The following is a 17,758-nucleotide window of genomic DNA, read 5'->3' as shown; positions in this document are numbered from 1 at the left end:
CTTATCTACCTCATAAGGTGCTTATGTTTCTCTATAATTCAACCTCAAAATTTTTAGTACACTCTCAAGACGCACACGTAAAAATCGTGGATCTAGTTTCTGAATAGCAATGAAATGTGTAATTGAAAGCTATACGTTTAAAAATTACGTAAAATTCACCTTAAATACGTGTGAAGCGTGATTCTGTGAGGAGCATCGAAGCTGAATCAATCTACTCGATTACTGTCCAGCCAGAAATCAGGAGCAGCTCCGTTCATTCATGTGCTTCCTTCCTCCCCCTGCCTCGCTCCCAGCTTCCCCTACTACTCGCGAACCATTTCCTACCTTATCACCAATTAAACTGATATCATGTCAGCTGAGCTGAGCCCTTGAAATGATGCGCAACATCATCCTTTCGAACGTATTTAAGATCCGCGCTTAATGACGGTTTTGGGTTAAAATTGATTTTCATCGATAGAGGCATCACTCTCTTTGTAAGGCGTGTTGCTACTTTTAATACATCTGCGAGGCTGGCTTCCAGAGCGGTTATATGCATTTGCAATTTGTGACTGGGCTTAAGTATCATCGTGGAATTACTTTAAAATGAATCGGTTCAACTCGGTAGGATTTAAAGTTCTTTACGTACATTAATCTCGTTGGTGTTCAGTACAATAGATTTGAATGATCTTTGAAAATAGTTGTTGAATGCTCGTCAGTTTTGTCATTTTTGTCTCTGCTTCCAATTTTGTTTCAAGGAACTAGCTCCAAGTAAAAAAAATACGGCAATACGTATTAGATATGCATTAAAACTTCTAGAGAGGAATTTTGGGAAAATATACGGAAGAAGCAACGATTATCGAAGGTGTTATGTAATTATCGAACTTGACTCCATGGACCTCAGAAAGGTAAAATTCTCCGCCTATTCCAATCGTTCTCTCCATTGCCTTCTGATTAGTATGGTATCAAAGAAATATGCAGCTTCGAGGAGTAAATTTGACTATCGGAAAGTTTTGCACTTGTCTCAGCAAATAAGAGCAAATGCGACTCTTGTGCCGTTAAGCAGTGCAGCATCCGGTGAATGCCTACAGTAAGCGAATTTTCCCGGCTGCAAGCGTGAGAGAGCATTCAACCTAATGGCTATGATCAGCACTGTGAAATAGCTCCTTGAGATCTGCTGGTCGGAAAGTTCCTTTAGATGAAAGGCTAGGAATTTTGAAACTACAAGAACAACTTTAAATATTACGAAGAATGAAATGGGGTAAATCATTATGTGTGGAAATATTGTCTTGTATAACACTAGCTTATATGTGAATGGAAAAGACGATTTTTATACATTTCAAAATGTAATTCGTCAATTTTTTATCATTCAAACGATTTCTGAGAATCTTTTGAATGATTTGCGGCAATTTGAGAAAGAGAGGTTGCCTCTCTTGATAAAAGGAGGGATATCGATAAGGGCCGTTTCCGGGCTCACTAGCTGCATTTCCTTAACTCGACGATATTTTGCTCCTTAACGTTTACATCACACAGAATGCATCAAAATTTGGTCAGTTCCAGTTTTATATCAGGCCTAATATTAGCCTGAAGATGGGTTTGAAGGTCAATTTTGGCAAAAAATTCAGATTTTTTAAGATTCGACCGTAAATCCGCATTTTGCGCCAAAATCGACTGTAGCCCATTTTTAAGCCATTATCAGACCCAAAAAGAGACCGAAAATGACCAAATGTTGATGCATTCCGTAAACTATACGAACCTTCAGGGAGCAGAAATTCGTCGAGTTGAGGAAATTCAGGGTGAGCTTCATAACGGTCCTCATAGATACCGCTCTTCTTCCGCTCAAACGTCATTGAACCCACTTTGTGAGAACTTAATTTTTGCACTTGCGACACTGTTGGCTATGACGGCAGTGCAGATGAGACAGACGAGTAGTGGAATGGAAAATCGAGTGAGGACCAGGGAGAGAATGGTTTCTCAGCTTCAGTTCTGCCGTACTGAGGAGAAACGCCGTATGAACATTCGAAAGTTGCCGAATTTCCTCTAAGAAAATAGTTATTTTTTAAAAAAAGTTATGAATATTTCCCCTTAAAATTTTTAGGAACCTTAGGTGAACTTGAGAACAAAATTATCGGCAAAATTAGTGATTTACCGAAGGAAATTCGGCAACGCCTGAGGGTTCATACGGCGTTTTCCCTCTGAGTTCTTGGCCGCGGGTTTCGTTTCCCGAGTGTCTCGAGTCTGGGCTCTTCAAGAGCCGCCGCACGGTGGGATCGAGTAAATAGAAGAGGTCGGACAAAATTTGGAAACTTTAAAAGCTTCTAACTCCGTTCATAAAAAAAAATTTAAGGTTCTAAAATTGGTTCCATTGGTTTCCTCGTGGAATTTTCCTCGCGAAGCACCCCTTGAAATTTAAAATATGGCGAAACGAACAACAAAATATGCAGTTTTAGTCAGGAATTTCATGGTCGACCTCTCTGATCGACTCGATCCACTGTGCGTCAGACTCGGACTGCCCGCGAGCGCCCGGCCAGCACGAGCCTCGACTGCGCCCGCGCTGTGGACGGAATCCATCAAGATCCGGCCGCGATGAAAATAGTACGTTTTCCACAACCTGCATTCTTCGCGTCACTTACATACGACGGACTCGTTCGCTTGAAACTTTTGCCACATTTTAGTCTGATTTTCCACCGTTAAAATTAGACTGATGAACGTCGGAGTGTGAGCAATACAAAAATAAAAGGCAATAAAAAAAATTGAAGGACCACTATATACAATTTTAGGTGAAAAATCTCGTGAGATGGCTACAAAATCTCGATTAAATTATATATTTATAAAAAATTGCCAATCTTTCATAAAGAAAATTTCAAACGAGGGCAAAGTTTTGATAGAGTTTAACCCGCATGCATGTTTAGTTTCGCTGCAAGAAAGCGGAGAGCAACCCTTGCCTGCAAATTTGTAGACAGCTGCATAGCTACGGATCATTAAATCTTAACCTGTATGTTTACAATTATGAACATGAAATTATGAAGATTGGGAGCGTAAAACTCTATCTTGCCATGCTATAAGGAAAAACACCGTATGAACATTCGAGACTCGCCGAATTTCTCTGGATAAAACGTGTATTTTTAAAGGCAAGATATTCATATTCTTCCTTGGAATGTCCAGATATTTTTTATCAAATCGCAAACAAAATTGTCTAAAAAATTTGAGGAAAAATATTGAAAACTTTCCAAATAAAGCCGGTTTTTTTTACGTAAATCTGGCGACGTTTAGCGGCTTATACGGCGTTTTTCCGGAGCAAAGAAGTATTGAGGTCAAGACTTGATTTTTTTTTTAAGGGAGCTATAGATTCGATTTTTCATACGTTTACTCGAGAACCTATAAAAAAAAGACGCGGAGTACTATGTAGATTAAAGTATCACTTATCATGTGATTCACGGGTAATTTGTCTGGCTTTTGACGGAGTCGGTACCACGGAGAGGCGCACAGTGGATCGAGTCGTTTAAAGAGGTCGGACATGAAATTTTTTCCTAAAACTGCTAATTTTGATGTTTATTTCGTCACATTTTAAGTTTCAAGGGGTGTATTTAGAAGAAAATTTTACGAGAAAACAAATGAAACCACTTTCAGAACTTCAAAGTCTTGTTTAAACGGAGTTATAAGTGTTGGAAGTTTCCAAATTTTGTCCGCCTCCTCCTTTTGACTCGATCCACTGTGAGGCGGCCAAGCCCGCGAAGCCAACATTCTGAGCATATACATATAATAGTCCCCCGCACGGACACCGAGCCGCGCCGCGCACCCAGCTCTCAGATGAATCATAACCTAAAACGTCCAGCGGACAATATTTTAGGTGTGTCTGGTTCCTGCGAGTGCCAGCAGCCAGCCTCCGAGGATTATGCGATCAACTATCAACTTCGATGTTACCTTCTTTTTTTTATATATGTATGTGTGATTCTTCTTTTTCCTCCCTTTTATTACTGCAACACTCGGGCGTGTTGCCGCGCCGTGGTCCGTAAAATCCTCCGCAAAAAGACGTTTACGCTCCGTGGTTTGTACGCTAAATGTGAGACTAGTATTTTTGAGGAGACTCACCTGGCTACTCTGCGGCTTTTGTAATGAGTGCCACACGCCCTCCAGACGACTCCTAGATCAGTAGCGCAGCCGGAAATTTTACAGGGGATTCGATCCATGTTTAAACATTCTTTCTGCACAAAGTAAGAGAAAAATACTATTAATGTTTGAGTTGAGGAAAAATACATTTTTGGGAGAGGACAGATGAGCTAACTAGAATTTTTGACCAGGTAGTTCTGGATCATACTCTATTCATTTAACGAAGGAATGAAATTTCAAAGTATTCTAGGCGTAGGGTATCTTTAAGCGTAATTTCACAGAAGTTTTGGAACTTTCAAATATTCAAGTATTCAAGGTATTCTAGGCGTAGGGTATCCTTAAGCGTAATTTCACAGAAGTTAAGGAGGGGAAGCTGAAAGTACTGAACATTAAGCGAGGGGGCTCACACTTGCGAGGACACTCGGTGTTCCAGCGCATACGCATCATGGTTTGTATTGCATTTTGGCAATGATGTCGTGCATCAATGGTATATTCTTAATGTTCTTATTTTCTTTCATACATTGACTATATATTCTCATTAATTTTTTAAATATTGCCCCTAGTAAAGTTGTCTGATACAACCTGCAAGAGCCAGAAAAATCTGGGAAAATGGATGATTTTCCGCAAGACGATGCGTTGCTTTTTCTCTACATGAAAAGTAAATGAGTCGATAAAAAAGTTGTGTGACGCAGATTTTAAAATTTTTCACTGGCCCTCGAACGACCTCAATCTCTAGTTCACAGGTTTGTAAATTGGAAATCAGGTTTGTTTTTAGAGCCTTGAAAACATCGCAAGGTATGGCAAAACTGGAAGAGATCTCGATGCAACTTCCCCGTGCTGCCGCGTCTCTTATCTTCTCTTCGCTGCCCTCTCCTTTAATTTTCGTTCTCTTGTCTTTGTCTTTATTTTTCACTTTTTCGAGTGAGAAGACAAGGAGGAAGATTTAAAGGTTGCCTGGGCACGAGAACACGACGAAATTAAGTTGCGCGCCGTGGTTCGCATCAAGATTTACCGCGCGCCATCAAACATCGACCGATAAAAAGCAGGCTAACCCTCTGGAGCGGCTGGTTCAACCACCCGTGGTTAGGATTGGACTCTCTTGATTAAAAGAGGTGCATGTTCTCCTGGGGACGATGGTCGAAGAGCTGCACTGCCGTGCTAAGGAAGAACGCCGTATGAACATTCAAGAGTTGCCAAATTTCCTCCGATAAAATGTTTATTTTTGAGGAAAATCATGAATAATTTCCCTTGAAATTTGTAGACGTTTTAGATCAATTTACAAACAAAATTATCCGAGAAATTGATAGAAAAATATTCCGAGAATTTCCTAAAAATTGGTGATTTTACAGAGGAAATTTAGCGACGCCTGAAGGCTCATACGGCGTTTTTCCTTAGCACGGCAGTGCAGATCTCGACAATGTTCAAACCTCATTTAAAGTACGTCCCATTTTGCAGCCTCTCTACACCCTCCTGCGCATTGCTATCCTCCTTTTTAGTCCTGGAATTTTCCCAGTTCCTAATTTTATCGATTTGTTGTAGCTAATGATTCATGGAAATTAGGCTGCTTGCAATTATCTGGAGTTCAAATTGGCGGATTACAGAGCTTCGCGCTATTCTCACTCACATAAGGCCAAATTTTGTATCGCAGTTTCGAAATCAAATATTTCGAAACCTACTGGACCTACTATATTCGCGAAATGGTGTGGACCCAGCACAATTTCTCCACCTTGTTACATACAGTTTCGGGCGACTTCTTAGTGTTTAATTTTTCATTGGTGCGCACAGTTCGGCGTTATTTATCTTAGTACTCCTGTAAAAAAAATAAAAACCGAGAGAATATCATAGGCAACGGGAATTGTATTTAGGTTGATTCCGTCCATAGTTGCACAAATGACGTCACATTGACTCTCTCCACACCTCGGGCGTTGAATCCGGCCGCGATCGGACGTGGAAACCCGGGCGGCGCTAACTAACGCTCCAGCGTTATCGTGGGAAAGGCGGCAACAGGCTCGCGGCTGTCGAGTTGAGTGGAGTTATTTTCGACACGGGGTAAAAATAGCCGTGGATTATGGGTATTCATTTCAGTGGCTCCTTTTTTCCGCCAAGCTCCGTTTTGTTTGCCCCCCGCCACCCCCCTTTCCGGCTGCGAGCGCATTCGAACCACCCCTTTCCTCTTTCCCGGCCGACTGCCCTCTCCTCTTGTTTCCCGGTGCATCAGTAGCGTGGCGTGAACGATCGATTATCGATATTTTCCCATTTGAAACTATGGTAAAGAATCGATTATTAAAGTGTTCGTTGCGAGCGCCCTGTTTATCGATATTTTCCGTAGGTTTAAATGGCAGATCGATCGATATATCGCAAAGCACGCCACGCCACCGCGGTGAATGTGCCACCGGAAGATGACCCTGCTTAACCCCGTTAATTCTCTCGTCCACTTCCACAGCAAAAACTCCGTGCGGATACTTCGGCGTTGCAAAACAACCCCTCATAAAATGCGAATTATCTGGAAATTCTCGGAATGTTCTCCGTTCAAATTGTCCGGCGTATTTTCTCGGCAATTTAATCTAGAACAGAAAAGAAATCCCACGGGAAAATATTGAAAACTTGTCACTGAAATTAAGGTTTTATCGGAGGACCACCCTCTCAAACTTTTGGAAACGCATATTGCCTACCCTCTGAAATGAAGGAAAATTGAAAGCAAAGAGCTGCATCGCAAACAAACTGACTTAAGCTTATCATGAACGATACGAATCTGAGGCCTAGAAGACATTTTAAGTCGATATAGTCGTCATACGTCGATAATTTATGTAGGTTGATGCACAATGAAAACCTCGTGTCCACGATCGAGTTTCTATACGTAAATCAATTAAAGTGCCATCGTTCTCTGCCTGTTTAAAAAAACTTCAACTCGGAGGAGGGGTGATCATGATCATCGCTATCCTAAACTCTATTTTTCCATTTGCTTACCATAAACTGCACGGATCCACGGTGGCACATTCTGCTAAACAAGAACAACGTAAATCCAGGGGAAATGTACCGAAGATTCGCCGTTTTTGCACTCGCAAATCTTCAAGTTGTAATTGAATAACCAGGCGCAGCTTCCGGCAGTAGGATTTACGCATCTTTCATTCCACCTGCGAAAATGTAAAGCCAATACTAATAAAATCTCGGAGCACCGATTCAAACCAATCGATAACAGCCTGCAATCGATTAACACTCGCCCATTAACCGTTCATTTGAATTCTCGCGCATGCGCGGCGCGTCCCCCCCCCCCCCCACCCGCGCCTTTTTCCCTACACCGTGGTACACGACTTTCCAATAAATCCAACAGGTGTCAACGCGGTCACTTGCGCATATACCTGGAGCAAGTTCTACATGCACCGGTGGCTTAAGGAAAAAAACCGATTTACGTCGTGATGTTGCACAATTTCTGCCTGTATCTTTTTTCCCCTATGAGGACGGACACAAATGTTCCCCTTTTGACTCCTCAATTGACAAGTGTGCTGGGGCGAATTGGTCTTTTCTTTCTCTTGCCAGTCAAAGGTAGGCCCGCCAGTAAAAGATAAAACGTTCTCTTCGATCAGCGGATCGATTCATCGATTTACCTTCGTGCATACACTTGAGTAAATCGATGAATCGGTGTAATCCACGCTGCCGCGATGAGCCTTTGGGTGCTGGGAGGGAGGAAAAGATGGAAGACCTCTGCTATCGCAGGTCTCGGGGCCGAATCAATTAATTGATTGCGTTTTCAGAGGCGCATCGTAAACTTATTCAAGGCGCATGCGCGAATAAAGATATGAATTAAACTACTGCCGTAGCATCAAGGGACTCAAGCGCTGTGGCGTCTATCTGTAACACAGTGGAGATTTTTATGCTTGCTACTTTTTATGCGCACCCGCTGCCGAGTTGACGAGTCGATATCATGTATTTGATTCACCTGATAATTTTTCAACCGATGAACACTGGTAAAAAAAACCTCTTGGACCAATGCCGCATTGCATTGACTTAAGAGTGCAGTTTCTTGTGGCCAAATTTAAGAGTCTTGAACTCCTGTTTCAAGCGGATTTTGCATTGATTCAAGCGGATTTTGCATTGAAACAAGAGTCCAGACTCTTAAATCCGGCCACAAGAAACTGCACTCTTGAACCAAGAGGTTTTTTTAACCAGTGGATGTTATAATGCTCGTATTCGACTTTATTTTTACCGTAAATTTTCTATAAATAACAGGTTTCTGAGTTTCGATTTGATTTTTGTTGCAGGTTCCTTGGAGGCCGAAGAGCTATCGGAAGACAGCACCCAGATCAAAGAGGAGAGCCCAGTCGAAGAATTCCGGCTGAAAACCGAAGTTGTCCGCGAGAGCCCGCCACCTGGCCGGGCGGAGGAGGAGGAAGCCAGCAGTAGCAGCGTCAGCATGTTCCCTGTAGATCCCTCTCAAAACAAGATCAGCTACCGCGGGATCTTCACCGCCACAAGCTCAGCCTCGATGGAGCCCTCGAGTTCCCTCAGCACGAATCCCTCATCTTCCGGCATCAACCACTGGATCCTGCCCAGCCCAGACAAGAACCTTTTCACGCCCATATTCGGCATCCTGCAGCCCCAGCAGCCGCCCACGCATCAACAGCAGCATCAGCAACAGCAACAACAGCAGCAGCAACAGCAGCAGCAGCAACCGGTCTACGCGTCGCCGAGTCCCCACTACGACGACAGGCACCACGTCGAGTTGCTAGGCTTGAGTATAGATTGCGGGAACCCAGCCTTGAAACAGCCGCACTACTCCGGCTGCGAGGACCTCTACCAGAGGGTGTCGCAGCCGCCCCAGCCAACGGCCAAGTACCAGTGGTTAGACACGTCGGTGGACTACGCCACCGGCTCCAGCGTCGGACCCAGCACTAGCGGGCTGGTGCCGAAGCAAGAGCCGGTCTTCTCCAGCAACCCGGTGGCCTGCAGTTCCTCGGTGGGCGAGGTCCAGTTGGCCGAGTACAACCCTCTGACGAGCAAGGGGCACGAGATCCTGTCGCAGGTGTATCAGCAGTCCTCGCTGCCGCTGAAACTGGTGCCGGTCAAGCCTCGGAAGTACCCGAACCGGCCGAGCAAGACGCCGGTCCACCAGCGGCCGCACGGCTGCCCCGTCGAGAACTGTGATAGGCGGTTTTCCCGCTCGGACGAGCTCACCCGGCACATCCGGATCCACACCGGGCAAAAGCCCTTCCAGTGTCGGATATGCATGCGCTCCTTCTCTCGCTCGGACCACCTCACGACGCACATCCGAACGCACACCGGGGAGAAGCCCTTCTCCTGCGACACTTGCGGGCGGAAGTTCGCCCGGAGCGACGAGAAGAAGCGGCACGCCAAGGTCCACCTCAAGCAGCGGGGGAAGAAGGAGTCCAAGATGGCGGCCATGCTCAACCAGCAACAGCAGCAGCAGCAGCAGCACGGCCACCACAGCCACCACCATCCGCATCACCCGCCCGCCATGCCGCCGGTCGCCGTCACCACTTCGTTATGAGAGTCCGGCGCCGCCGCTCGCTGTTCTTTCGTTCTATCTGTGATTCCGTTTACTCTGCTCACCCTCGACTGCAGGACCGCAGCTAGTTGAAATGATCTCGTACGACCCTCCACTTGCCCCGCGCCTGCCCCTCCGTCGCGTTAGCCCTCGACGCACTACCTTTCCTCCCGGAGGCTCTCTCTTCGCCGCCCATGCTCCTACAATGCATCGAAACCGACCTTCTGTCCAGTGGCGTGGCGTGAATTGCGATATATCGATTGTTATGCCATTTAAACCTATGGTAAAGAATCGATTATTAAGGTGTTCGCTGCGAACACCCTGTTTACCGATCCTTTCTCATAGGTTTAAATGGCATAACAATCGATACATCGCAAAACACGCCACGCCACTGCTTCTGTCTAAATGGCGTGATTTGGGGGTTTCTTATCAAACCTATCAGGAGTTACACTCGGATAGGGGGGTAAGAGGAGCAGCTGCTTTCTTCAATTTAAATTATTTAAAAGATCGCCTCCAGCGGCGAGGCGTGAATGATCGATTATCGATATTGCTCCACTTGAAGCTATGGTGAAGGATCGATTATCAAGGTGCTCGTTGCGAATACCCTGATTATCGATAATTTTCCATGGGAATGAATGGCAGATCAATCGTAATATCGCAAAGTTCGCACCGCTACTGATTGCCGCTTCCTATGTTCTATTCAACCAGAATGCTGTGATTCAATCATTCAGCGATACATTCCCTTACATTTTCTCTTGGTGCATCGATCGTTACAAAACTTGCGTTATAAAGAAGGACCAAAACAATTCTCTACTTATTCAATTCGCCCCTTATTCGAATCATCAAACCCCAAATTACGCCATCCTTCCGCTAAGTGCTGTCCACTCAAAAGTTGAAGAATGTGTATTCTCATCAATTTTTACTTCCTTGTTTTTCTAACTTCTCAGTTTTGGTTTATTTCCTCTCTCCGCACACGAAATACAGGTATAATCCATGATCTGACCGTAAGCGTTTACGGCAACTAACAAATATGACTTGCCTTTAAAACTGGTGAGTTTAGCAATTTATAATTTAGTGAAATTTACCATTTAAACTGTTGAGGTCACCAGTTTTATAGCAAAGTTTGCTGGTTTTTTTTTTTCTTTTTTTTTTTTAAGATCGAAACTTTTCTTTTGGTGGTAAATGTATTTATCATTTGCGTGTAAGAGAGGAAGGCAAGGATGATGTTAAGACCAAGGATCGCGCATTGGTCGTAACGCCGCGTGGGTAATTATGCTGGTTGCCAATTTACGGGAATATTTTCTTCTATTTTCCCGACAAAATGAAACGTATGAAGATAACATCGCACGATTTGGCAGCCCTTTGGTGCGAGGGAGCCGTTCAAATATTGCAACTTCTATGCATGTGTATTGTATTGATCTCAAAATAAATGTCTATTAAGCTTTTAGATATTTCATGTCAGAACTAGACACGGCTGAAGATTTGAAAAATGTAATTTTTCGCGCCAAAAACCGTTTCATTCATCTTCAAGGATCAATAGAACCGTACAAACATTTCATTGTGTGACACATCACCGTGCGCGACATCTTACCGTGGACACTTCTGAACCACCTAAATATTTTGAATATACTTTTGGCTTAATGTTGCTCTGATTTAGAGCTAAAATTTCAAGATGTTGCAAAATACGTAAGCTTCATGTTTTCATTCTACTATCACCACTTCATGCTAAAAAGTTACCTGTAATAAAGAGCTGTATTCGTCTACGGTAAAATGTCTCGTGAGAGGTGATGTCACTTCAAAATAAGTGTAGGAAAGCTGGATCCATCATAAAATGAGGCGCATTTGGAGGAAACTAACAGTATTGACAAATTCAACCCCTCAAGCAATACCTGTTGAGTTTGGAAATTTTTTAACAACGCGTTAGAGTGAACGTTTTCTAATTTTTACACAAATCTAATTTATTTATCTCTTCGAATTTTTTGAGTCTAGTCAATTTTATATAATATGAATAAGCTACTACTGAAACTAATCAAAACTTTATTTTCAATATATTAGTAAATGTGCCCGGTCGCTTCTCATTTCAGTGGCAAGTCTTCAAAAAAGTGAGCGAAATTTGCACGCCCAGTAAATGGAAGCTGCGATACTTGTTTTACATCTATTTACTTGAAATTTGCACTCAGTGAGCCTTCAATGACTACGATCTATGAATAGGATCTTGGTTACTGAAGGATGTAGTCCTTTGAGACTATTCATAGGTGTTGAAACAAATCAAGCTTTCCAGTGGAACTATATTTCGATTTGTTGTTCTGAGAATTGTTGGGTTTTTCGTTCTTTATTTCTTTCATTTTCCTGTGTGTATACTTCTATTCTAGATATTTTTTGTGACATTATCATGCCAAACTGTACATGTTTAAGTTGCCAGAATTTTGGTGCCATTCTTGCATTCAATGTTTGTCAAAGGTTCTCAACATTTTGACTCTTGATGGTAAGAGCTTATGTTAACATACGGGGACGAAGTTCCATGGGTTGCCAGTCTCCGGAGTAGTATTTTTAGTCAAAGAACGAGTAACTCTATTTCCAACGTTCAAATACCCGCATTAATTTTTTTTTATTAAATTATTTTTAGAAATTAATAGAAAAAAAAACATTAACCTTCGAAATTTTCTCTAAGTATTAGTATCATAAAATTGCGACTATAAAAGAAGGAAAATCCAAAAAGTCAGGAATGTTGTGATGGAAATTGTAGTTACTTGTTTTCGACTTAAACCATTGAGATGTTTGGTTCAGGATTCGGAAAATTTTCTTTACGTATAGTTATCGATGGATAAATTGCTCGAGATATTTTATCTTTCAGTAAAAACCTCCTCAAACGAGAGCTATCTATTCTGGCGATTCTTGGAATGAATTCTTACCATATCTACTTAAAGTTAACAAATTATAATTTTGTACATAAATCCTGTTGTGAAACTAGTTTTCAGAATTAGGGCGAATTTTTTGCAACATTCCAATGACTAGTTAAATTTTCTTGTTTTATTCTTCTTTTATTTATTTATGTTTAAAAACTGCACATTTTTAACCAATGCTATAATGAGAATTCCATGACTTTCTCTGGGCACTACATGCTGAAGAGTCTCTCCCACTGGCTGCTCTTTAAGGGAGATTCTAAATCAATCCATAGATTTAAGATGTGGCTGGTCTTATTTGACGAAATAAATAGCAACAATCGTTCTTGCAATGCTTCATCAAACTCCGACGTAGAGTTTCCTTCAGTGGCGTGGCGTGCTTTGCGATGGATCGATTGTTATGCCATGTAAACCTATGGAAAAGGATCGATAAACAGGGTGTTCGCAGCGAACACCTTAATAATCGATTCTTTACCGTAAGTTTAAATGGCAGAACAATCGATACATCGCAATTCACGCCACGCCACCGGTTTCCTTCAGAGCCACTAGGTACGGCTAAACAGTGAAGACAATTATTTCAAGTTGATTACACTTATTGTTAGTTTCGTTCATTTAAATGTATATAAAACAATCTACATGTCTCGCGGCAGATTGCCTCACCTACATTCGATTATTTCAATGGATTTCGATGGAAAAAAGTGTGTTTCGGCTTGCAAGAATAGCTACTGCATATGACAGTCACCCGCTAGGTTTGACAAAGCTTTCCAAATTCTCTCCCAAAATAATATAATCTGGGGTCTTTCCCCGTCCTCTCTGAGCAAAAAAATGTATTAACCTTGCCAAAATAATTTCTCTTGCTGTATGTGTGATATTACTCATTTTACCATGTAAACTAACAGAGTATAAAACACGACCATGAACAAATGCACTCTCAGTGTTCAATGTTTACTCTTTCAAATAATTATTTTTCTTCTTTCTCAATTCGTGAAATAAGGATACGTAAGTGCTACTTCTGAAAAATGTACTAGAATAGGCATTGTTTTACGCGTCTGTGCGTCAACAAAATGATATAACACTTGCGGTCAATGTTTTGAGAGCAAAAATAAAGGGAAAAAAGAAACCTCTGTAAAAGTAGTGAGGTCTGCTGTTGTTTAGTAATGAAAATGAAACACTGTACCAACCGGTTTTAAATTTGAAATTTCCTTGCTATTTTAACTTTTTTTTTTTTTTTTTTTTTGAGAGTACGACGAAATTACCCTGCAGTTTGGGGGAAATCGGAATTCCGCGCAGCATGATAGCACTTTTCATTTTTATCATTGGACATAATACTGTTTAAATGCAACTCCGGAAAAAATGTCATATCAATTACATCACCCTTTCAAAGCTAAAAATGACAAGCAATTTTTTACTGCTCTCTTATTATGTAAATATGTTGTACGACAGTTCCTATTTGTACATTTACTCTCAAGCTATTCCGGCACTTCCTGAAAGTCATTTCATTGATCCCAGGAATTTTCTTTGGATTTACAAGCATGCATACTTTTGCGGTTGCAAGTTTTGATGCATATTTTGTCTGGAGACGTTTGAAAGAGGAAGAGAAAAATATCTTGCTTTAAAATTTGTATCTCGGTGGAGCCTTCCATTCGTGGACAGATATTGCAGAAATTAGAGACAAGTAGTTGAAATTATGACCCTTAAAATAGATACTGAACTAACGGCCAGGATAACAGCGTTGTCCAGCGTGAGTCTAGGGATGAAAATAACTGCAAGCACAAATGCGAAGGGGGTGAAATATGCGGCGATGAACGCCATAGAGGCTGATTTCCATGACGATACCCGTCACATGTATGTCCGCAGTTTCATTCCCTTATGAGTCAACACTTTCCCACTTCAGTTGTGCAAAGAGATTCTTCCTCCCTTCGATTAAGAAGCAAAAATAATGTAATAATGAAAGTGAAAATGAAAATGTAGAAACTCTTCAAAAAAAAAATATGCTGAACCATTAGTTATGACTTGGTGCTCTAGCAACGGTATTTTGTTTTGCCGGCGTTCATGGTGTATACTTTAAAAGTGAAAAAATTGTTATTATAATATTAACTATTGACCCTCTCTTAACCTCCGCCTACTAAAAGTAGGTCGTCGATAACCTAACTTAATATCTAATTCCTTATCTAAATCTAATATTAACTCGAGTAAAATAAAGATACACTTTGTGAATAAATTTACCCGTAGAATGGCAAATGATCAATTCTGACAGTCATCCTAAACTAAGTTTAAAAAGTAAAAAAAAATAATAAAATAAAAAAAACTGGTTAAGGGTGTACGAGTAAAAAGAGGGTTGACTATGTATTCATTGGACGCATACATTTCCCTGCTTTCAAATGAAGCCCTTTCATGGCCTGATTGCTTTAGTTAAACATATGTAACATTAAGTAACTCTTTGTTACATATTGAAATATATTTTCAAGCCTAATCTAAGCTACTCAATTTGATTTGAATATTGAACCGTAATTTATGATCACTTATTTTCACCGAGTGTCCATCTTTAAATCTCTCTTACCCTATAACCATGTTATACCCCTAATTTTATATTTTCTTCAAAACTGATCATGACAAAATCGGATGACTGCATTTGTCGAGGATGAAACCTGTACCTAAATTTAAGTAAAGTGAGATTAAGAACTAAGTGTTGAATATACTGTGATTAATTTCGTATGTTGGGCTCTTTGGAAAAATCGTGAGATAGAGTGGATCTTTACGCAGAGAAAAATTGTGTAACAATTCTCTTCATTTAATCTAATGGAAACGCACCTTGCTTCTTTGATGTGTGTCCTCATCCCAAATTCTTCTCACTGTTTTCCTCAATGTACCTGTCTGCCATAATTAATTATTAAATTGTTCGCATCTTTGAATTGTTCCTTCCTTTTTTACATGTACAAATTGTCAACTTTTATTATCAATGTTAATTAAAAAAAAGAAAGAAAGAAAAAAAAAAATGATCACACGCCGGGCATGTTCGAATTATTTTGAAGATGTGTGTACATTCATGTCAGATTTGCGCAAAGGAAAGACGTTATTTTTTAAAATTACAATTCAATACCTCTTGTGATCTGCATCTCTTTTGTACAGTATTGTGCTTCACTGTGTCTAACTCGTCGGCAAGCGTTTAACCCTTCGAGGGCAAAAATCATCCAACTTATTATAGTTCACATTCTCTACTTTCTGTGCTTCCATCCGATCAACCCGTTACTTTAGGCGCGAATTATCTTCGTCCTAGCGCAGAGTGAAAATTTAGGAAAACTCGATTTTTCCTACATTGTTCACGCTCTTTTGCCCTCGTTTGACTTTAGCCTCTTTTAACATTTTGAGAGCAGTCAGCTGTTATCAAGTTTCTTTGAATGTGCTCAGAAAAGTTGATAAAATCAAGAAAAAGTGCAAGTTCTTGGGTTTTGGCGTGGTCATAATATTTAATTTGCAATTTTAAGTCCATCTGAGGAAACATAGTAAAATCTTCCACCAACGTCTTGCAAGCATATTTTAAAATTCAAAGGGACAACAGACACAAAACTAATCATTTTCTCTCTTCTTTTTCTTTTTTTTTCAAAATTTAAGTTGATTAAGAGTCAAGTTACTTTTTCTCAAAAAAAAAACCGAGTGCTTTTGCGTAGATCAAAGACAGAAGGCGAGTATCTGGGCCGAAAAAAATTAAACTCACAGACTTGACCTTAAACTGAGATTAAAAATAAAAAAAAAGGAGCGATAGTTGCCAAAAAAGTATTCTTAATATTGAAACTACTTCTATGATAAAATATATTTTTAGTAAATTTTAACAATTAATATAGGTACGGAACTGACAACAGTTGACTGACAGAGCTTAACTTATCTTCGCTGTAACTGGATGGTGCATATACTTGAAGTGGGACAAGCCGCTCCTCAAAATGATCCCGCTGAGTTTTCCGGGAATCTATTTTGTTATCTCCTTCATTTTTTACATGTTTCTGTCTATTTTTTACTTTCTCTATTTCATTCCTTCTTCAAACCTTCCTTGTATCTAATCAAAAGTGTTCTCTATTGCTTGGCTTGTTTCACGCAAATTGTCAAACTTTTAATGTATATTAATTGTTTTCAAATATTTAATTCTTACTTTATTTTCTATTCTGTTAAATTGTGTATTAACTCTGTTAATAAGCTCAAACGTTTTTCTTTTCATTCGTACCTCTAAAATTTGTATATTTTTATTTTTAATAAATTGTTAGATCAGAAAAACGAATCGGATGCCTTCTCATTTTTTTATACCCCTTACGCCGGATTTATGCTTTTAGTTTTGTTTCCACGATCAAAAAAAAAGCTGAAAATGAAGCAATATCTCGAAATTTTTGCGATTTGATTGACAAGATTTCGATATATCGCGCAATGCTGAGCATTGATTTTGACTGTGAAGACACGGTTTTTCTTGTCGTCATACTCAAAGTGCTGCACATATTGAATCTAAGTTCAGCAGAGAGGTATCAACCCCAACCATCTTTAAAAAAAGAGAAAGAGAATTACAGTGTTTTCTCATTTTAAGACAGAGATTGGTTTATCATCTAATTTTTATGAACTAAGTATGTTTCATTGTTTATTTAAAAAAAAAAAAATTCTCTCAGGATATACAGTAAGACCAAACGAATAAGATATTTTTCACTATTTTAAAGTCAATTGGTCTGGAATTTGGAATGCCTTCTCTCTGGCGATTTCAGTCTAAATAAGTGTATTATGCACCTAGTCTGCTTTTCCGAATTTCCGATCGAATAAGGTTGCATCAAGAAAATACTAAAAACATTTTAAAGTAATGATTTCAATTTTCTTTTATGAATATAATTTACACTTATAGAAATTACATGACAATCGCCAGACCTACAAAGGTCTTAATGAATTTTTCCTTATCCTAAATAGGTACAGGGTATAAAGATAAACACCGCTTTCCGATCTTAAAATTATTGCAGTACAAGAGAAAATGAGATAAAATATAGATTAATAGAAAGTAACAGAACGAAAAACAATGGCAAAATTGAAAAGAGACATAGAGAGCAAGTGGTATATAGGAATGCCAAAAATTTGAGAGCATCAACGGTGCAGAAACTAAGTAAGTCCAAGCAAAGCCTGGAAGTAAACAAGGCCTGCAGGAGCAGATTATGATTTCATGACTGAGCGTATCATTTGATGAAAAATTCGGTAAATTGACAAATGAAGATTAATCTGATACCCTTTCACCCGAGCGCATGTA

General features: G+C 40.3%; 1 protein-coding gene across 2 annotated transcripts in view; it reads left to right on the top strand.

Moving 5' to 3' along the window:
• The window catches only part of sr (zinc finger domain-containg protein striped), a 110,916-nt gene extending 94,154 nt beyond the window's left edge, over window positions 1-16,762 (top strand). For both annotated transcript variants that reach the window (XM_072299508.1, XM_019051642.2), the window contains exon 2: window positions 8,346-16,762. In XM_072299508.1, the coding sequence (XP_072155609.1) occupies window positions 8,346-9,592 (1,247 nt within the window). In that variant the 3' untranslated portion in view covers window positions 9,593-16,762. The remainder of the gene's footprint in view (window positions 1-8,345) is intronic.
• The last annotated feature ends 996 nt before the right edge of the window (window positions 16,763-17,758 follow it).

This window comes from Bemisia tabaci, chromosome 4 (genome assembly GCF_918797505.1).
Source record: "Bemisia tabaci chromosome 4, PGI_BMITA_v3".
Taxonomy (NCBI): Eukaryota; Metazoa; Arthropoda; class Insecta; order Hemiptera; family Aleyrodidae; genus Bemisia; species Bemisia tabaci.
Note: the sequence above shows the minus strand (reverse complement) of the source record. Positions and strands in the feature narration are given on the sequence as shown.